Source organism: Peromyscus californicus, unplaced genomic scaffold, assembly GCF_007827085.1.
Source record: "Peromyscus californicus insignis strain IS unplaced genomic scaffold, ASM782708v3 Scaffold_3__1_contigs__length_106647218, whole genome shotgun sequence".
In the NCBI taxonomy this organism is placed as follows: Eukaryota; Metazoa; Chordata; class Mammalia; order Rodentia; family Cricetidae; genus Peromyscus; species Peromyscus californicus.
The window spans coordinates 64,050,370-64,072,377 of record NW_026294551.1 but is presented as its reverse complement, the minus strand read 5'-3'; the positions used below and the strand labels follow the sequence as shown (position 1 = coordinate 64,072,377).

Below are 22,008 nucleotides of genomic sequence, written 5' to 3'. Positions count from 1 at the left end.
CTCTCCTGCCATCTGCAGGACTTGCTCTGCAGCTGTTGGGATCCGCCCCCCACAGCCAACAGACTAGACCCCAACCACGCCTATGTTCACTATGCAAGCTCATCACTCCAGGTTGGTGTCACCAGGGAAACTCCCCAAGATTGGCTCAGCCAGCCTGCTTTGACCTCCCCATGGTGTCAGACCTAAAAGTCCCTGGACAGAGCCGAAGACACACACTGAGGTCTAAGGACTCAGGGAATACCATCCCAAGATACCTAGCTATGTCCTGGGATAACCCCATTGAGCACAACCCTGGCATTCACCTGTGACATCCAGACGGAAGGAGACCTTCTGTCCCCCGGCCTCACAGCTGTACTCTCCGGCATCTGCCTTGCCCGCCTGCTGCACCACCAGCCTCCTCTCACAGCCCGAGGCCTCCACTCGAACCTTCGAGCCAGAGCTCAGCTTCTTCCCATCCTTGAACCAGGTCACCTCATTCTGGGCCTGGGCCACTGTGCAGCTCAGTGTGGCACTGGCCCCCGCCTCTGCCTTCACCTCACTGCGTGTCTGCTGTTCCTTGGCAAACACCACCTTGGGCTCTGGGGACAAGGAGAGGCACACGGTGAGAGATACAATATGTTACCTATTTCACAGACACTGATTCTCCAGGGTTCCATAAATTGTGTCCTTGGGGTCATGGACATCAGGTGTCCAGTGAGATGTTACACATGTCTTCACAGATACAGTTTCTTCTGTCTCAGTGACTCAAGTGTACATTTGGAAGTTATCCTGACTCAAGAGCAATTTCAAGGCCAGAGGAAAGAGGCTGGGGTATTCTAGCTCTCTACCTATGTTTACTGTCTCTGCCATGTTAGTGGCAGATCCCATTGCTCAGTGATGTATCCAGAGCTGGCACACTGTGTGCTCTGTGGACTATAGCCTCCAGTCTCTGCTGGTTTTATCCACACATAAAGTATGCACAAGCGCCTGTTCCGTTCAGTGAACTCCAAATGTACCTCTCCCCATAGAACCCAAACCTATGAACAAAAAGAGCATCTCGGCTCCATATCCACACTAACTGCCAACACACAGGCAGGCAGACACACACACACACACACACACACACACACACACACACACACACACACACACACATACACACACAGACATACACACAACACAAACACATATACATACCACAGATGTGCACACACACGGGCATACACATAACACACACAGAGGCTCACACACAACAAACACATACACACAGGCATACACAAATAGGCACACACACAGGTGTACCCACACAACACATACACACACAGGCACACACACAGGCGTGCACACACACACACACACACACACACACACACACACACACACACGGCCAATACTCTGATTTCTGTCACTACCAGTTACTTCTGCCTGGCCTCTGACTTCACACCCTTTAGGCCAGTTACATGCTCCATAGCGATGCTCTACTCAGTGATGGACCCCAAGATTACAATAACGGTCTCTTAAGGTAGTATTGCCCAGCAACTTCACAGCTGTCTCCGTTTGTGTGACTGCCCTCTGTGGTACCCACACAATGGGAAAATCACCCAACAACAAATTCTTCATCACATTTATTATATTATATTCTGGTGGGTTTGGGTGCTTTCATTTGGCTTATCTGAAGGACCCATCCATGCTACATATCATTTGTTCATTTAAGCCAAGCATTGTGGAACACAACTTTTACTTGGGAGGCAGAGGCAGGTGGAACTCTGTGAGTTCCAGGCCAGCCTGGACTATACAGTGAGTTCTGGGCCAGCCTGGACCACACAGTGAGTTCCGGGCCAGCCTGGACTACATAGTGAGACCCTGTCTTTTAAAAAAAGAAGCTTGTTCCTTCAAGCTGCTCCATAGGGTTGTGTTGCATAAACACCATAACTGGATAACTTTTCTGTTCCTTCTTACGGTTCATTTGGGTTGTTCATCTGGAGATACAATCAATAAAGCAGCTACAAACATACTTGGGTGGCTCAATGGTCAGGAACTCAATCTACTCTTACAGAGGACTGGAGTTCAGTTCCTCGCGCCCACTGTGGTGGTTGATTGAGAATGGCCCCCGTAGGATTGAAAACTTGGTCCCCAGTTGGTGGAAGGACTTTGGGAAGGATTAGGAGGTTTGGCCTTGCTGGAGGAGAGGTGTAGCTCCCACATTCCCAGCGTGTCTCTCTCACTTTGCCTCCTGCTTGAAGATCAAGGGGTAAGCTCTGAGCTGTTCCAGCCAACATGCTGGCTGCTTGCTGCCACACTACCCCACCATGATGGACCAATTAAATGCTTTCTTTTGTAAGTTTGTCTCGGTCATGGTGTTTTATCATAGAGGTAGAAAAGTAACTAATACACCCATGTTGGGTGACTAACAACTGCCTGTAACTCCAGCTGCAGGGGATCCACATGTCTGGCCTCCTGGACCACCTGCACTCATATGCACAGACCCGTATACAGGCATACACATAAACAAAAAGTTAAATGTCTTAAGAACATCCTTGGCTACATCTTTGGTGATGGAAATCAGCACAAAGGGTTCTCCGGCTTTCAGGGATATTGCACAATTAACAAGTTCTCCATCTCCACCCCCACTCCTGACATCATCCATGTTCTTAAACTATGTATGTTTCATCCATCTCTAGTGAAAACCTATGTCATATAGCACCAACGTCCATGATTCTGCTCTTTTCTGCATCTATAAGATGCTTTAATTTGATTTGTCCAGCCAGGCAGTGGTGACGCACGCCAGCCTGGTCTACAGAGCAAGTTCCAGGACAGGCTCTAAAGCTACACAAAGAAACCCTGTCTCAAAAAAAAAAACAAAAAAACAAAAACCTAACTAACTAACTAAATAAATAAACTTGATTTGGTCTTAAATTAGAAAAGCCATTTAGTTACATTAAATTTTAAATGAATATTTAATTAAGGCAATTTACATAGGAAATGCTGTAATTTTTTTCCATTAGCACAAAACCTTTACAGGCGAATGTTATGTAAGGAAAATCCAACCCCAGGCTGTGGGAGCACTCACTGATTTAGTCATCACTTCCATAGCCCAGGTGAGCAGAGGGCCTCCTGAGGGGCAACAAGAGCTGGGAGGTCTGCAGTGAGCAGCAGAGGCTCACACTTCACCTCGTGGCTGGGGCACAAGCTTATACCATGAAGAGGAGGGTGCACCGGTCCATGAAATGAGGTTGGTATCAATGTTGGCATGGCAGAGGAAGCAGGTGACCGAGACTCGGTGGTGAGGGAAGACCTTGGTGTGCAGTGGTGTTTAAGGGACACACAGCCAGACAAGTGGGACACTGACATTCCAGAGATCTGCACCCTGGGTAGGAAGTGTGAGCAAGACAGTGGGAGCCTGAGCTGTGGCACAGAGAATGCCGGGGAAAGGTGTCTGTCACACCTGCCTGAGCTGTGGCACACAGAATGCCGGGGAAAGGTGTCTGTCACACCGGCCTACTCCCACCCCTGCTTTTCCATGCTAGATAGAGTGTGACAGTGAAACGCAGACCTGAGAGTAGGCACAGGGTTTCTATAAGAAACAGGAGGTGGGAGGGTTCAAAATGTAAGCAAAGAGGAAAAAAATCAGTGAGGTGGCTGACATCTCCTATAGTCAGAAATCAAATGTATGCGGTCAAAACTCCAGTGAACCAAGATAGTGTGGGGCTAGGGCCTACACTCCAGCACTTTGCCTTCTGTGGTTGATGAGTTGTGAAGCTGCCTAAGAGCTTCTAAGGCTACCTGAGTCAGTGTGTGTTGCTAGAACAAAATGCCTGAGGCTGGTACTTCCCTAAAATAAATACATAACTAAAACGGGTTTGTTCGGTTCATGAAAGGTTGAAGGAAACATCCTTGGCACCAGCTTTGCTCTAATGAGGACCCACGGAGGAGAGCAACACAGTGTCAGGAGAGTAAGGAAAGGGACATGAGAGGTGTCACCCTCACTCAGGAGAACCCATTCTCATAGGAACCATTCCAGTCCCACAAGACCTGGCCCGTTGCATTCAGCTACTTATGAAGTTCCGTGGCCCCTACCTCCCATTGGGGCCACCCTGTAAATGTCTCACCATCTCAACCCAGTAAGAACCAAATACCAGCACACGTGCCTATATGAGAAGCCAGCCATCCAAACCCGAGCAGAGACCAGCAGAATCGCTCTGAGCTGACGGGTGGCTGCAGGAGTCCTCGGGGGACTTTGCCCAGAACTTGGATAAATAAGAGCCAGGCAACTCTGGTCAAGCTCTCCCCATAGAACCCAAACCTATGAACAAAAAGAGCATCTCGGCTCCCTATCCACACTAACTGCCAACACACAGGCAGGCAGACACACACACACACACACACACACACACACACACATGGAATGGCTTCAATACTAAGTGTTCCCCACCTGCCCAGCTGTTGTGGAATATTTAACCATGTAAAGGTGGGTTACATTTGTTTACGCTGCCTTTGTTAACATTGTAATGATGTGTTACATTTCTTTATGCTGCATTTGTTTAATTATGTAAAGGTGTGTTGCATTTGTTTCACCTTGCCTGCCTAAGGCCCCTGATTGGTTTAATAAAAAGCTGAACAGCCAATAGCTAGGCAGGAGAAAAGGTAGGTGGAGCTGGCAGGCAAAGAGAATAAACAGGAGGAGGACTCTACAGAAGAGAGAAAAAAAAGAGGAGAGAATGGGGGAGAAAAAGAGGGAGACTTCCAGGGAAGCAGGAAAAGAAAGGCATACAGAAAAAAAAAAAAAGGTAAAAAGTCCCAAGGCAAAAGGTAGATAAAGAGAAGCAGGCTAATTTAAGTTAAAAGAGCTAGCCAGAATCTAGCCTAAGCTAGGATGAGCATTCATAACTAATAAAAAGTCTCCATGTCGAGCAGGGCGGTGGTGGCACACACCTTTCATCCCAGCACTCGGGAGGCAGAGCCAGGCGGATCTCTGTGAGTTCGAGGCCAGCCTGGTCTACAGAGTGAGATCCAGGACAGGCACCAAAACTACACAGAGAAACCCTGTCTCGGGGGGGAAAAAAAAGTCTCCACGTCATGATTTGGGAGCTGGTTGGTGGCCCAAAAGAGAAAGCCTAGTACACCCTAAATAAAGGGACTAAGGGACAGCATCATAATCAACAGTCTGAACATAAAATGTGTGGAAGTTGATTAAAAAAAATTATCTGGCACACCAGGACAGAAATGGATATGAGAAACCCCCAAGTGCAGAAATGGTGGGGTCTAGTGGGAATGGTTAGGTCATGGGGCTCCACCTTCAAGAATAGCAACACCATTCATTAGAGATGTCAGACAAGGGTACAGTCCTAGAGAGAAGGAAAAACCAAATGTGGTGATGTTACTGAGGACAGAGCTCAGTGGTAGAGGATGTAATTAGGTTGTAAAGGGCCCTGGGTTCGACACCAAAATGTGTGTGTGTGTGTGTGTGTGTGTGTGTGTGTGTGTGTGTGTGTGTTAAATCAAACAGAAATTATAAAGCTTAAAAATGCAACAATTGAAAGTAAACCTCCTTCCAGTGGTATTGGCAGACATTACGTGTACTACAACATAAGATTAGTGAGTTGGAAAATGGATCAAAAGAAAATATCCAAACTAAAGCAGAGAGAGGATCGTGATTGAGTGGGAAGAAGCATGTGTATGACAACAGGTATAAGAACATGAAAGGGTCTACCAGAGTAACAGGGGTCCTTGCAGGGACAGATGGGACAAAAGAGCCAAAGACCAAGAATGCCCACAACAGAGGAGAGACATAAACCCACAGGCTCAAGATGCTCTGGTCCCCGATATCAAGCAAACCACACGAGGTCCTCACTGTAACAGTATTGCCTTAATCAGGGTGTCGACTGCTAGAAGACACCGTGACCAGAAGCAATCTGAGGAGGAAAGGGTTGATTTCAGCTTACATGTCCTGATCACAGTCCATCAGGAAGGGAAGTCTGGGCAAAAACTTAGGGCAGGAAGCTGAGGCAGGAACTGAGGCAGAGGCCATAGGGAAGGACTCTTCATGGCTTGCTCAGCCTGTTTTCTGTTTCTCTCTCTCTCTCTCTCTCTCTCTCTCTCTCTCTCTCTCTCTCTCTCCCTCCCTCCCTCCCTCCCTCCCTCCGTCTCTCTCTCTCTCTCTCTCTCTCTCTCTCTCTCTCTCTCTCTCTCTCTCCCCTTTCTTTCTTTTATTCTTTCTTTCTCCTTTCTTTCCTTCAACTGTGTAAAGGGTTTTCTTTCAATGTATAAAACTAGACAAAATTTTTTTAAGGATTTTTTTAAGATTTATTTATTTATTATGTATACAACATGTATGACTGCAGGACAGAAGGAGGCACCAGATCTCATTACAGATGGTGGTGAGCCACCATGTGGTTGCTGGGAATTGAACTCAGAACCTCTGGAAGAGCAGTCAGTGCTCTTAACCTCTGAGTCATCTCTCCAGCCCCAGACAAAATTATTTAATGGATTTCACAAGTGATTCCTTCACTGTCCATTGAGGTCAAGTTCAAGATTTCTGAAAATAACCCTTTCTCAAAGAAAGATCTTTAATCAGTTGTGTTATCAGCATACAATTCTTTTATCACTCTTTGAATTAAAGACACACACTCAGGACAACTTCAAAATTCCCCCACCAGAGGATCTCTGGCAATTTCTTCAAACAATTCACTTGAGGAACCATTTTAAAATGATCTGCCTCTCACTTGCTGACACCCCCCTTCTCCTAAGGAGGAGTTCATATCATATTCATCCCTAACACGCTCAGAATGCTAATCGGTGTGTAGGACATGCCAGTTCGACACTGAAACACCATCCATCCCCAGGGATCGTCAACTCCAACCTCATCTTCAGGCTTCATTACCACCACAACCGGCCCTGTGAGCTGTCCTGTGTGTCAAAACTCAAACTCAACCATCAGTTCTGGGTTGGCAAAGAGGATTTTCTTGTGCACCTGTTTTCCATGCCAGCCTGCTTTCTTACACACCCGGGACCACTTGCCCAGGAGTGGTACTGCACACAGTCAGCTGGGTCCTCCCACATCAATCACTAACTAAGAAACGGCTCCACAGACCTGCCGACAGGCCAGTCGTGTGGGGACATTTTCTCAGCTGACAGTCCTTCTGCCCCAATGACTGGCTTATGTCAAGCTGACACAAAACCAACCAGAACAACTGCCAAAAATCAGTATTTTCAAACACACAGAAATTTCGAGACTCCACACACCAGGAGACGCACTACAGCGGACACCAGTGGGCAGAGGTCTTCAGGGGGAAACTAACCCTGACCCAAACCCTGGCTCTGCAACTCTCCGGCTAAGCAAATCAAAGCTCCTCCATGCCCATCTTAAAATGGGAACAGTCAGGATTCTTCCTCATAGAACTGTTGCGAAGTTCAAAATCTTTTAAAAATAAGATGCACTTCACAAAATCAAGGCGTCCGAATGTGATCAGCAATTGCTAACAGTGACTATAGGTGAAGCTGAGAAAATAGGTCACAAGGCAGTGTCTCATCCTAATGCCTAATATGCACACTACAGAACATTTTAAAAAAAGAAGAAGAAGAAAGAAAAGAAAACCCACCTGTGACGTCCAGACGGAAGGAGACCTTCTGTCCCCCAGCCTCACAGCTGTACTCCCCGGCATCCGCCTTGCCCGCCTGCTGCACCACCAGCCTCCTCTCACAGCCCGAGGCCTCCACTTGAACCTTCGAGCCAGAGCTCAGCTTCTTCCCATCCTTGAACCAGGTCACCTCAGTCTGAGCCTGGGCCACCGTGCAGCTCAGTGTGGCACTGGCCCCCGCCTCTGCCTTCACCTCGCTGCGTGTCTGCTGCTCCTTGGCAAACACCATCTTGGGCTCTGGGAATAGACAGTAAGACAAAATCAGAAACTGTTTGAGTCATGAAAGTCACATGGAGAAAGGGCCTGGATGAGGCTGCTGGGGCGGGTGGGGGCAGGATGAACACCCTCCAGGCTCTGTACTCACTGAACTCAGAGAAAGGCCCTGTACCTCTCTCTCAGCCTAAAACCACAGTTCATCCACACATCCCACCACTGCTTCAGGGGCAGGTAAGGAAGGACAGAATCATTGGTGAAAGACTACCAAATGAACATTACTTTATAACAGTAACTCACTATTGGCAAGTGAAGCACTGCCCTATGAGCTGCTCGGTCCTTTTCATCTGCAACCACAAATCAGATTCAAGGGGGGAAATTCTCACACAGAAGATTTCAGCTTGGACAAGGCTGAAGCCCAGCAGTAAATCACTTGCCTAGCATGCACCATCAGGATGTGCGCGCACACACACACACACACACACACACACACACACACACACACACCACAGCACAGCACAGCACAGCATGTGTCTACCACTCCACAGATCCTCGTGTGTTCCACAAAGAATCCAGGAAGATGGATCTAGAAAAGGGCAGCAGGCCTGAACTAATGCAGGAGCTAGCTTATGTGGGCTCTAAGGGGAAAGAGCCCACGGTGAATACGAAAGTCACTCCTGACCATCCAGAGACTGGAAGTTAACTAAGAACAACCATAGTGCTGGGCAGTGGTGGAGCACACCTTTAATCCCAGCACTCGGGAGGCAGAGGCAAGTAGCCACTGAGTTTCTGGTGCCTTATGTCTCTGGGTCAAGCAGAACGGGACTGAGAAAGGTCTTGTTGTTCTCAACCCTGCATTAGTACCCATGGGGAGGGGGGAGAGCATTCCAAAACACCTAACTGAACCCCAACAGACCCGGGTTCAGTGCTGATATATGACCATGTGACTAAAATTCTTCCTCACCCTGGCTGAACATGAATTAAAACATCTCTTTAAAAGACACCTCATGTGGGACTGGGTGAGACCACAGAGAGCTGTGGGAGAGACCTCAAACAGAGACACTGATCATCTCAGACCTGCACACAAGTAGGACTAGAGTCCATGGCACCAAGGAACACTGGTAGAATCTAAGCAGGTGCCAAGAACACGAAACAGAGCGTTATAACATTAATACACCTTGTGTGGCACACAAAAGGCCCTGGCCAAGCTCAACACATATCCACCAACTGCACCTGGACCAGACACAGGGATGAGATTAGCAGAGGATGAGATAGGCCAAGGTGATACTCAGTGGGAAAGGCACCAGGACCTTCCTGGTCACAACCAGGCTCATAACATTTGCAAACTAATTTAGTGTCTCAGCACCCACCTGTGACGTCCAGACGGAAGGAGACCTTCTGTCCCCCGGCCTCACAGCTGTACTCCCCGGCATCCGCCTTGCCTGCCTGCTGCACCACCAGCCTCCTCTCACAGCCCGAGGCCTCCACTCGAACCTTCGAGCCAGAGCTCAGCTTCTTCCCATCCTTGAACCAGGTCACCTCAGTCTGGGCCTGGGCCACCGTGCAGCTCAGTGTGGCACTGGCCCCCACCTCTGCCTTCACCTCGCTGCGTGTCTGCTGCTCCTTGGCAAACACCACCTTGGGCTCTGGAGAAAGACAGGGACACACAGTTGCTGTAATTAATTAGGATCTACCTCGCTTCCCAAACTCTGGTGACTCAAGGACCCCATCCTGTTAACTTTGAGTAACGTTTTTCACTCTGAGCAGTATATCCATTGACAATTCTTTCAGTAAGTTTTTGTGAATGGGAAACTCTCTAAAAATACGTTCTGAATGTGTGCTACTTTACCTTCACTTCTGAATGACAGCTTAGCCGGGCATGGAATTCTAGGCTGACAGTTGTTTCCCTCAATACTTAGGACACCACGCCATCATTGCTTTTCTGATTCTTGTTGCCCAAGTCTGCACTGTGCCTCCCAGCTCCCCTCTTCCTTATTCTTCACGCCTCTTAGTGTTGTCCCACTCCCCTCTACAACAGCTCTCAAGCCTTGGCCTCCTCTCCAAGCTCACAGTCACCGTCTCTCCTGACCTCATCACCTCCTCCTGGAGTAAGGAAGAGCCTCACAGCTGGTCTCCCTGCCTCGGGTCTCCCCTGGTCCAAATCAATCCTCCATCTAGCCTCCTAGAAGCTAAATGTATCATCTCCACGTCCCTATCTCCAGGAACCTAAAGAACGAAGGACCACTCCCTTTAGTGGACACCTCCGGGTGTCTCCAAATGCTCCCAGGTGTGCGGGATAGACCAACAGAATAAGCATGTGCTTTTGAATACATTTCCAATACAAATTTCCATTTCTAAGATGAGAGAAATTGAAGCATAGCCACCCACCCCCCACCACCACAAAAAAAAGGAAAAAGAAAAGGGTTAGAATCAACCTTCAGAACTCTAGAAATTGGCCAATGGCTTACAGTATCTGAGGACGAACAGACATGGTCCAGAAAAACCTCTGAACCTGGGTCACAGACTGCAGAGGTGAGGAGTTTTATATCATTGCCCCCTCAGCCTCTCTACTACAATGTGCCTTTGAATTCAGTGCTGCCTCTGCAGTCCCAGACGGAGCAGGGCAGACCAGATCCTCAGACAGCTAGCATCATCTGATGTATGATGACCCCTGAACTCCACTCACAGGTTGTCTTTATTGGTTCTGAGCTCTCAATGCAGAGCACTGTTCCCAGGACTATAGGGCAACCAGAAGTCTTCACTGAATTCCAGGCTTCCCTGGACAGTGGAGAACAGGTTGTAGCAATAAGTCTAACCAAAAGTTAGGGAAAGAAATTCCACAGGGGGCTTTGGAATGCACTGGCATCTCCTAGCATAGCAGCCATGCTCAGAGAGGCCTGCACACCTGGGCAACCCCATGAAAGGCCTGAGGTAATGCTGAGTTCAGTGTACAACTGCTCAGAAGTGTTGTATCCATGGCCGACAGCCACAGCCCAGCACTGTCCAATCTCGTGATGGGGAATGTGTCCTTTATAGGCCAGCTCAGAGAGGCCACTGACACACAAACACTACCAGCAACAAAAGTTGGTGATAGTTTTAAATAAGCCTTTTTTTCTAAAGAAAAGAGTATATTCAAGTAAATAAAAAGTTGGTTCTTTGAAAAACATCGATAGAACAGACTAACCATTGTCTCAACTAAAAAAAAAAAATAAGAAATAACTAAATTTATTAAAATCCAAAATAAAAGTGAAAACATCAAGACAGACTCCCCACAAGTACAAAGGTTCTCAAAAAACAATGTGAATGATTGTGTGTCAACAAATAACAGCCTGGCAGCGGTGGCACATGCCTTTAATCCCAGCACTCAGGAGGCAGAGGCAGGTGGATCTCTGTGAGCTCCAGCCAGCTTGGTTTACAAAGTGAGATCCAGGACAGCCAGGGCTACACAGAGAAACAATGACTCAAAAAAAAAAAAAAAGAAAGAAAAGAAAAGAAAGGAAGGGAGGGAGGAAGAGAGAGAGGAAGGAAGGAGGGAGGGAGGGAGGGAAGGAAGGAGGGATAAATTTATAAGGAAATAAACAAATAAATTTTAAAAGAAAAAAGAACAAAATTGGAGGTGTTCCACCTCCCAGTTTTAAAACCTACTATAAAATTATAGTCATCCAGGGCTAGAGACATGGCTCAGCAGTTAAGAGCATGTGCTGCTCTTGCAGAAGACTGGAGTTCAGTTCCCAGCACACACATGACAGCTCACAACTACCTGCAACTCCAACTCCAGAGGTCTACTGCCCTCTTTCTGTCTCCTCTGGTACTGTACACACATGGTAGGTATACATACATGCAAGGCTTTTTTTTTTAATTACAATGATTTGTCAGGCATAGTGGCACATGCCTTTAGTCCCATCACTTTGGAGGCAGAGGTGAACACACCTTGGTAAATTTGAGGCCAGCCTGCCCTACATAGCAAGTTCCAAGCCAGCCAAGACTATATAGTGAGACCCTGCCCCTCCCCCCCCAAAAAAAAGAAGAGAAAAAGGTTTACAGTGATCAATTAAACAAGGGCCTAACTCTCTCCATATTCAAACATGAGCTCAAAATGTATCAAAGACCTAAACAAAAAATCAGAAGCCACAATACAACTAGAGGGAAGTATGAGGGAATACCTCTGTCAGTACATTGATACAGATAATGAATTTTTGGCTAGGACCCCAAAACCAAAGAAACAAAAACTAATTTTAGCATGTGCGCACACACACACACAGAGAGAGAGAGAGAAAGAGAGAGAGAGAGAGAGAGAGAGAGAGAGAGAGAGAGAGAGAGAGAGACCTTCCAGACCCTTCCTCTTTTGAATATGATGGTTGGAGCCATGTGTGGACATGAGGCAGAAAGAATTTGAAAGAGGATGACACAGAATGAATGCCCGTGACTTTGTGATAAAAGGTCAAAAAGGTTCCCCCAGGGTTCAGCCTCCGTGTGTCCAGACCCCTCTGCAATGGGGCCCACCACCCTACTATCCACAGCAGGGTCTGCTTCTCTATGCTCATGGGACCAGGCAGGCTTTCTGCTTAGCTCTGACTGAACAAGCAGAGGTAACACTCTGGTCTCCCAGAGCAGAGCTTCAAGAGCTCCTGCACTCTGAGGGAGACCTGGCCACCTCAAGCAGAGGCCCGGGTGGCCCTAGAGACCACCACTCTGGGGACAAGCTGCTGCAAAGGGAGACACAAAGGGAGACAACAGCTCCAAAACCAGCACAGAGGTCAGCCCCATTGCTGTAAGAGGCCTCTCATCACATGCAGTCCTTTCCTCCAGGGCCATCTCAGTGAGGACGTCAGATGCAAACATACATCCAGCTTGGATTCCCAGCCCTGGTGACACCACACTGGACAGGAGTGAGCCAGCAGTACAGACCACACAGTACATCCTGCCCCACGGACTGGAGAGACAAAAGCATACTTCTCATTCACTCCTCTGAGCTTGGGGTTACTTGTTACTTGTGGAGAACTAGCCAATACATGCCCTTGTGCAGCCTTGCAACACACCCAGCACCCAGCCCTCACTGAAACATGCCCCCCAGGGTTGTCCCGTGACACAGCCAAATGTCTAACCAACTGACCTGTGACGTCCAGGCGGAAGGAGACCTTCTGTCCCCCGGCCTCACAGCTGTACTCCCCGGCATCTGCCTTGCCCGCCTGCTGCACCACCAGCCTCCTCTCACAGCCCAAGGCCTCCACTCGAACCTTCGAGCCAGAGCTCAGCTTCTTCCCATCCTTGAACCAGGTCACCTCAGTCTGGGCCTGGGCCACCGTGCAGCTCAGTGTGGCACTGGCCCCCGCTTCTGCCTTCACCTCGCTGTGTGTCTGCTGTTCCTTGGCAAACACCATCTTGGCCTCTAGGGACAGCCAGACAAAGACACTTATTCAGAGGATCTTTCCAAGCTCCTGAGTCCGGGATTCTGGTTAATCAACTCTGGACTCCAGGACACTCCATTTCCTGCCACAAAGATCTCCCAAGGACCCCTGCCTGGTGGTGACTCTTCTTAAACCTGAGTGTGTGATGTCTAGCCAGTGTTTAAGGCCAGAACAGATTGGCAAGACAGGGCAGCAAGGAATCAACCAGGCCAGCCGGTACAGGCCAATACAGCGTTCTCTTATCCCCCAATCTGCCCACCTTCAGGACCACTCTCTACAGAGCAGAGGAAGGTCCCATTCATGAACACACCCCCAGTTTTCTCCACCAACCAGAAACTGACCATGTCGTGATTTTTGCTTTTGGATACAGCTAAACGTAAATCCGTGCATATAACTGAGAATCCTGTTGCACAGAATTTATGCATTTGTAGGTTTTTAGAGCCTGTGTGAGGAACACACATGCCTCTGGAAAGCAGCAAAGTGTCTTCAGCTGTGGAGACACACGTGAATTCCACACAATGGTCCAGTGTGGGGAACCCCAGGCCCCTCAAGGGAGGTATGCACCTATGCCAGAGATGTAAGTCTACAGCATCTTCATGCAGGGAACAGGAGATTCCCTCGCCCTGCCTGGTGTCCGAAGCTGCCCCCAGCCAATGCCATACTCCCATGCCCTACTGCAAGAAGCCCTGGCAAGAGGGACCCAAGCATCTTGCTATCTTTGCCCCAGTACATTTGCACATGTGCCTCTGAGGTCCAGCTTGGCTCCCAACCACAGCATCCACACAACCACCTGCTACGTCTGTGAAGAAAAGCTGTAAGGCCTGCAGGGTGCATGGATGAAGATGCCCAGACCTAGACCACATGGGACCCTGACTCTCGCCCAGACCAGAGAGGATTCAACCACAGCTAGGAAGTCCTTCTTCCTACAGAGCTGAGCTGCCCACCACCATTCACATACACACACACACACACACACACACACACACACACACACACACACACGAGTCAGAAAACAGCTACTCCACTGCCCAGAACCCCTTAGGAAATGCCTGGAGCTAGGGGACAGAGGATACACACCCAGAACCACGCTGCAGCACAAGGACATGATGCCAGCCCCACTGCCCACCTGCACTCACCTTGCACCAACAGCTGGTAGGCAACGCGGCTCCCACGACTAACGCACTCGTAGAGGCCGGCATCATCCTGCACCACATCCCGCACCAGCAGGGCTCGCCTCCCAGCTGACACCTGCATCTCGTACTTGGGTCCTAGGGGCAGCTCGCGGCCATCCTTCAGCCAAGTCACAGCCGCAGCCTGGTCCGACAGCTCAGCCAGCAGCTGGGCCTCCTCGTGCAACCGGGCCAGCACCTCCCGGGCAGCCACGGCAGGAAGCTTGTTGCTGGCTAGCCCCAGAGCGGCTGCCGGTCAGGGACGGTTGGACAGAAGTTAGTAGGAACAGAGACCACAAGAAGGTGGGCAAAAGGAGTCGCAGGCAGCGAAGGAGAGGAAAGGGGATTTGAGGACGGGGAAGAGAGATAAAGGAGAAAAGAGAAACTCAGGAAAAAGGGTGGGTTGGAAGGAAAGCAAGTCGGTGAAAGGCAAGAGAAGGGAGGGTGTGAAGAGGCGTGAGACGGGAGCAGAGAGAACACGGGGCACCAGTGAAAGGTACCATGGGGAAAGGCGGATGTAGGGGGGGTGAGACAGAGGTGAGAAAGAAACAGGCAGGCAGAGAGGAGACATGGGGGGTAGATAGATAGATAGAAGAGAGGGTGAGAAAAGAGGCAATCAGGGATGAGGTCCAGCCCTGGGGCATCTCGTACATGTGCACGCATGCGTGCACACAAACACACACACACACACACACACACACACGAGCCCAGCCTCAGCTGCCAGCCTGGGGTGAGCAGCCTCAAGCACCCAGCTCTCCTATCCCCTTCACACATTGGCTTCAGGCAAACCTTCCCCAGGGAATACCGCTTCTGCCTACTACCACGCTGCAGAGAAAAAGGGACTCGGGGACTCAGGCCTACCTCGGACCACCATCTGGATGCTGGTTTCAATGCCATTAGCCACAAACTTCAGCTGTGCCCCATGCAATCTGGCAGGCACCTCTCTGATGGTGAGCATATGCCGGGTACGGTCGCAGCGGATCACGTATACGCTGCTGGCTTTCAAGGCCTCCCCATCCAGGAACCACTCGCCCTCAGAGGCCACGGTGAGGTCCACAGAGAAGGTGACCTCACCACCTTCCACTGCCTCCACTGCCTTCAGAGGTGTCTTTACAGCCAGCCTGGGGACTGCAAGGTGGGCAGAATTGAGAGAAAAGTCGGAGACAGATAAACTCCCAGGTTCTGCCTCCCCTTCCTCTGCCCTGCCCCCACAAAGATGGAGTAGCCGAAGCCTGGCTCCCTGAGGCTGCTGAAGAGAGGCAGGTTCAGTGGGACCTGGGTCCTGTCTTAGGATCCCTCCTCCTTCATAAGAAGGCTTCAACATCCCCCAACCCACATAGCAAGTCCCCTTAAGATCATCCTGGCTCCCCTAGAGGCAGAACTATGCTTTGGGGTCGGGTAACTCAACAGCAGGTGGCAGCCCCCTGTGATGTTACTAGATGGTCTCACTCACCCAAGTGGATGGTCCCTGGAAACTCAAGGTAAGGGCTCTGGCCAAAGTGGTTGATGGCTGACACCCGGAACTGGAAGTCGCCCTCCTCAGCCACACCAGCCACGGTAAACTCAGTTGTGGCCAGCCATTCTGCCTCATGACACCGGCTCCAGGCATAAGCACCAAGTCTCCTTTTCTCCACCACATAACCATCAATGGTGACAGGGCGGTCCCCGTGGGGTGGTGGGGACCAGCTGAGGGTCACAGAACTCTCTGTCTTGGCCTTCACCACAGGGTCAGCAGGGGGGTACAGGGGTGGTCTTCTGGGCGCTGTGTGGAAGATAGGTTGAGCTCACCACCTGGGAGCTCCCCTCCCCCAGCCTTGGGTCACCCAGAAAGGGAATGACAGAACTCGAGTCTCTCCCTGGGCACTGCTCTGGTGGATGGGATGGTACCACCCACCATCAGTGGGCTCAGAAGTCCCTCTCCAGACCTGCTGATACCCAGTCACAGTAGGAAGGTCCCTCCTCAAGAGAAGAGCTTGGAGTGGAGGACTCACAACCACAATGTTCTGCCACCCTCGGACCTCCACTGGCAAGGGGGAGCCCACAGCACTGGGGGAGGACAGGGGCGCAGCTGTCCCTGGCAGGAGGGCCACCCAAAGGCCATTCTTCCAACCCTTACCTGATACGCAGAACTGGGTGGTCGTCCGGCAGCCACCAGCCACAAAGGCCACCTCACCCATGTCCTCCAAGGTGCACTGGAAGATGGTCAGTGTGTGGCACGTGCTTTCTGCAGTAATGGCTACCCGGCCCCCTGCCACCATCTCCTCCTGGTTCCGCAGCCACTGGACAGGGCCCGTGGGGACAGCTAGCTCCACCCAGAAGATGGCTGTGTCTCCGGCGCGCACTGCCGTCTTCCGGGGCAGCTTTCTGGTCAGGTTCCCTGGAGTGGGAAGATTGCCAAGAGGGTAAGACAAGCCCCCTGTGGACCCCATACTCCTTTCGCACACCCCCTACTCGTGTGGCCTCCGACTCGTCTTCTTACCCATCCAGCCCCATTCTCCCACCGGCTTCACTCTTACACACACACACACACACACACACACACACACACGCACGCACGCACGCACGCACCCCTTCTTCCCAACCCTACCTTCTGGCCCCCTGCCTTTGCAGAACCAGGTTTCACTCTAACCCTAGCCTCCCTCTAAATGCTGCCAGCCTCAACTCTCCCCGAGCCCCAGGTCACACTACACACCTCTATGCCCTAGAACCTCCCCGCCTACTGACACGCCTCTTGTGCACCTGCACCCTCTTCCCTGTCTGTCCCACCAACTGGACCTCAGCCTATCTCCCCAGTGCAGGAGCAAGCACCCTCTGGTCAACCTGATCCATCACACTCTGCTCGACCTCACCCTCACCCCACATCCCAGACCCCCTCTGCCCCTCCTCCTGCCTTTCCCTCATCCTGGTCCCTCTGCCCCGTCCCTCTCACCTCAGTCCTATTCACCCGCCTTCCTTCCCACACACAATTGACTCCACCCTTGGATGCTAGGTGGGCCACCTCTGCTCCCAAGCTCGTTTGCCCGCCCGGCCCCGCCCACCCCCGCCCCGCCCCGCCCCGCCCCGCCTGCCTTGGACCGACAGCTCTGCCACGGTGCGGCTGCCCTCTGTGGTCTCGCAGATGTACACCGCGTCGTCGTCCGCCGAGACGTCGCGCACGGTCAGCCGGCGCTCGGTGCCCTCCTCCTCGATGCGGTACTTGGCGCTGGCCCACAGACGCGTCTCCTCCTTGAACCACGCCGCCTCCGTGGCCGGCTGCGCCACCTCACACTGGAACGTGGCGGACTCCTTCTCTTTCACCTCCAGGTCCTGCAGCCGCTTCTTGAAGGGCACCGCCGGCTCTGCGGGAGAGGGGCCGACGGGGTTTGCGGGTGTGACACGGCGGACCAAGGGACCAACAGTGGAGAGGGTGCAGGGTCGGATAGGTGAGTTGAAGAAACAGAGTGGAGAAGTAAGAGAAGGAGTAAGCACGGAAGAGCGAACAGCAAGGGATATGTGAGCTGTGAGGCAGGGGGGTGGAGGGAGGGATGGAGGGATGGTGACTGGGACTACGGTTCCCTACGGTGGTTCGCACCAGGAGCCATCATCGCCTGTTCATTTTGAGGAACCAGAGCCGCCCAGGCCTCCAACAACTCAGGATGCAGCCACCCAACCCCAGCCGATCTTTGGACCAGGTTATCACCCCGGGACCGCAGGTGAATGCACGAGGTTGTGGGGAGTCGGGAAAGAGCCTCACCCCTGCGCATGTGTGGGGAGGCTCGTTTGCTCACCTCGCACGACCACCAGCACGGAGCTGTAGGTCTGGCCTACAAGGTTGGAGGCTGTGCAAGTGTAGAGACCACGGTCCGACTGCTTGCAGAAAAGAATCTTCAGGACGAAGTTCTCTTGCTCATCCTCATACACCACGTGGCGCCGGCCCTCGGTCACCAGCTGCCCGTCCTTCTTCCACACTGTCTCGGGCTTGGGCTCGCCGGTCACAAAGCAGCTGAGGCGCGCGTGTTTGCCTTCGGTCACCGTGCAGGTGCGTGTGCCGGCGCCGGGTGGGGAGGGGGGGACGCCCTCGGCGCGCATGGCCTCGCGCCGCTGCTGCAGATGCGCCAGGAGCGAGGCGGTGGAGGCTCCGGGTGGTCCGGCAGCCTCGGCATCCGAGTCCACCACGAGCGCGGCGGCGGCGCTGGCCGAACCCAGCGGGTTCTCGGCTCGGACTTCATAGGTGCCACCGTCGCGAGGCCGTGCCGACCGGATGCGAAGCGCGCTGGCCTCGCCGTGATCTTCCACGCGCACATGGGGGGCGTCGGGGGCGCCCAGGCGCCGCCCATCTTTGGACCAGCTCACAGCGGGTTGTGGTGAGCCGCCCACGCGACATCGGAAGGTAGCGTCTGCGCCCTCGCGCACGCGGATGGAGGTGGGGCGCAGCAGAAAGTGGGGCGCCTGCTCGGCGCACGTGCCCTCCGAGTCCACTCGCAGGCCTACGGCGGCGAAGGCCTCACCGATGGCGTTCCTCGCGCGACACACATACTGCCCACTGTCACCGAGCGCCAGATCCAGGATGGTGAGGCGGTACACATCCCCGTCCTGGGCCAGGCGGAAGCGTGCTCCTGCCTCCACTGGCTGCCGGTCCTTCTCCCAGCTCACATGTGGCGTGGGGTTACCCACGATCTGGCAGCTCAGTGTGGCATCCTTGCCCACAGATACCACAAAAGCCTTTGGCCGCGTCAGGAAGCGGGGCGCTCCGCTGAAGGAGTGGTCCATGGTGGCAGCAGGGTTGGGAGTCTACAAAACGCAAAGATGAAGGCCATGATGCTATTGAGATGAGCCAGTCTCCTGTGCCACATTCGGCCCTCTTCCTTGTCTAACAGTGTTAACAGGAAACCCCAATTCAACCAAACGGGCACCTCCACGTGGGCTGCCCCCTCCGCAAGTCTCATTTTCCCCTCCACTCCCGAGCCACCCTAGTGACTCCGAAGTCCAGCAGTTCAGCTTTTCCGTGACTTGGAAGTCTAGTATCTTTAATTACCTGATGTACTTCCGCTCTACCCCCAACTCCAGTCTCTCTACCCAAACCAGCAAGTCCTCTTGACTCCCAAGGGGACATGTTCTTCAACCAGCAGAAAAGGAAAGGAACCCTGACCCTCACCTGAAGTGGGGCTCATCCTAACCGAAGTGCCCTCATCCGCTGGGCTGAAGGTAGCCCCATACTCACTAGAACCTGTCTGCCCTCATAGTGCCAGTCTTCAGGGAAAGCCTGGCCCCAAGTAAGGGCAGGGTGTGGGAACAGTGCAGTCAATGGCTGCAAAGCTAGCCTGGGGCCCAATGGCCTTGTCACTACTCAGTCCTTAGCATGGTTCTGCCAACTTGGACCCCCTGCAAGAATGAGATTGCATGCCTCAGTCGTCCTAGGAATCATCGGCACCCAGATTAACACTGGCCTCTGCCCAATCAAAGCTTAGTCCCAGCCAACTAGCCACTGATCCAGTGAGTGGATGGGACTACCTGCCTGCACCAGGTCTTATATAAGAACAGTGGGCACCATGGCTGGCTCAGCAGGCTAACCTCCTCCACCCCCGGCAGGCATGAACACCCCAGTGCAGAGACCTTCACCACAGCCTCTGTACCTGCTCTGCTTTACCAATCTCTCAGCCTGGGCTGAATGATAGGGGACCGGCCAGTGGATGGGTTTATATTCCCCGACCCTCCAGCTCCCAGTCCTGTGATTCAGGTAGCTAATCCCCCTAATCCTCTTCCAGGAGGCTGATTCTGGACCAGGGCTGGGCTGCACTGGCCGGTTTGCTGACTCACTGCCCAGTCAGCACCTCTGTCCCCCACCCACAAACAGGCCTCGTCTCTTAAGGTTAGCATAGGGCCGTCAGGCAGCACCAGCCGGGGCCCAAGTCCAGCCCCTGGAGATGCCTTTCAGCATCTGTCCCATAGAAGGTCTGCCTTGACATCAGCACCAGGGGCCTTGCGTCAGAGCTCTTTCTACCCTCCATACTCAGTCTGCAACTTCCCCAGAAGCATGGCAGGGCACCCTGCGACGCTACCCACCATCCTCTGCACAGCCTGGGGTGGCCCAGCGTGAAACACGTGAACAAGAATATGCAAACAAGCCGGGCGGTGGTGGCGCACGCCTTTAATCCCAGCACTCGGGAGGCAGAGCCAGGCGGATCTCTGTGAGTTCGAGGCCAGCCTGGTCTCCAAAGCGAGTTCCAGGAAAGGCGCAAAGCTACACAGAGAAACCCTGTCTCGAAAAACCAAAAAAAAAAAAAAAAAAAAAAAAAAAAAGAATATGCAAACAGCCTCCCACACACATGTTTAAGGGGAGCTCGACCCAGCCTCAGCAGGTCCACAAGCCCTGGAGATTCAAGAGTGATTGAAGACTAGAGTTCTCCTAAGCCGCCATGATGGTGCCCCTGGGTCTCACTGTCTGCTCAAGGCCTGCATTCCTTCCACAATTGTTACCCGTCAGTCGCACACCAAGGCACTGGCCACTATCACGGGGTCACAATGACGGCCTCAGAGCCACTCGGCCACCCTGACAAGCAGCTCTTAGGCCAGAGAAGGGCTTCCAGAACTGGGGATCTGTTCTCTTCCCTGCCGATGAGGAAACCGAGACTGTGACAGAAGCTTCAGGAACTCTATCCCAGACAGGCCCCTCCTCTCGCCTGGTTTGGGCTGGAGGCGCTGGACATATGTCCTCAGCAGGAGCGTCCAGGTGGTCATCCCCAGCCTCTCAGAGAAGCCTCTTCCTCCTCAGAAGTCAGCTATTCCACAACCCTTAGAGGACGGCTCCAACCCAGCAGGTGCTTTGGACCCCCTACTGCCTGGGGGGGGGTTTGCAGGAGCCCCTGCCCCTGGCTCATAGAACTGGCCACACCACTCACACCCTCCACAACTTAACAGAACTTGGCTACTCTGCTTCTTGCAGGGTGGACCAGGATGAACCAAGTGGGAGGTGACACACAGACACTGGCCAGAAGCAGAGGCTATCCCTCCCTGGGACTCCACCTTGCTGGCCCCCCTTCTCCTCTCCACCACTCCAAGAGCAGAACCAGCAGGCCTGTGGCCCCCATGCCCTTCTAGAGCAGATTTCCCAAGGGCAGCCCCTGAGCTCAGCCTCACCTTAGACCCCAGGGCTGTGGCTTCCCCCGCTCCCCGGGAAATTCTTTCCTGGAGTCAAGTGTCAGTGCCCCTCTGGCTGTCCCCTCCACTGAGCCAACAGGCCCAAAATAGCCCCAGCTGTCAGCGGAAGAGCTGGGGGCAGGGCCATCAGACCCCCAGGCAGCAGGAAGACGAGGGGTAACCCGGCCAGGGGTTGCACAGTGCTAGCCCCAGACTTCCCAGAACCCTAAGGGCAAACTGCCCCCTTCCCATTCTGAGGTCTCAACCCAGAGTCACAGAAGGGCCCAGGTCTGGCATCCAGCCCACTCTCTTCTCAGGGAGGGGCCCAGGCTGACCAGACCCCTAAGGTCCCCAAGTTCCACAGAACACCATGACCTTCAGCCCATCTGACCTCCAGGAGCAAAAGTCGGCCCTCCAGGCAGCTCTGCCTCCTCACCTGTGTCTACCAGGGGTTGGGGCAGCGCCCAGGCAAGGGGCACAGGTGGT

The 22,008-nt window shown here is 52.6% G+C and overlaps 1 protein-coding gene across 1 annotated transcript in view; it reads right to left on the bottom strand.

Annotated features, from left to right (window-relative positions):
• The window catches only part of Obscn (obscurin, cytoskeletal calmodulin and titin-interacting RhoGEF), a 141,532-nt gene extending 120,872 nt beyond the window's left edge, over positions 1-20,660 (bottom strand). The window contains exons 1-10 of the mRNA XM_052757447.1: positions 18,174-20,660; positions 17,475-17,744; positions 16,523-16,783; positions 15,860-16,168; positions 15,268-15,534; positions 14,374-14,655; positions 12,943-13,218; positions 9,200-9,475; positions 7,578-7,853; positions 303-578 (exon numbers count right to left, since the gene is read on the bottom strand). Of these exons, the coding sequence (XP_052613407.1) occupies positions 303-578; positions 7,578-7,853; positions 9,200-9,475; positions 12,943-13,218; positions 14,374-14,655; positions 15,268-15,534; positions 15,860-16,168; positions 16,523-16,783; positions 17,475-17,744; positions 18,174-19,155 (3,475 nt within the window). The 5' untranslated portion in view covers positions 19,156-20,660. The remainder of the gene's footprint in view (positions 1-302; positions 579-7,577; positions 7,854-9,199; positions 9,476-12,942; positions 13,219-14,373; positions 14,656-15,267; positions 15,535-15,859; positions 16,169-16,522; positions 16,784-17,474; positions 17,745-18,173) is intronic.
• Positions 20,661-22,008: the final 1,348 nt, after the last annotated feature.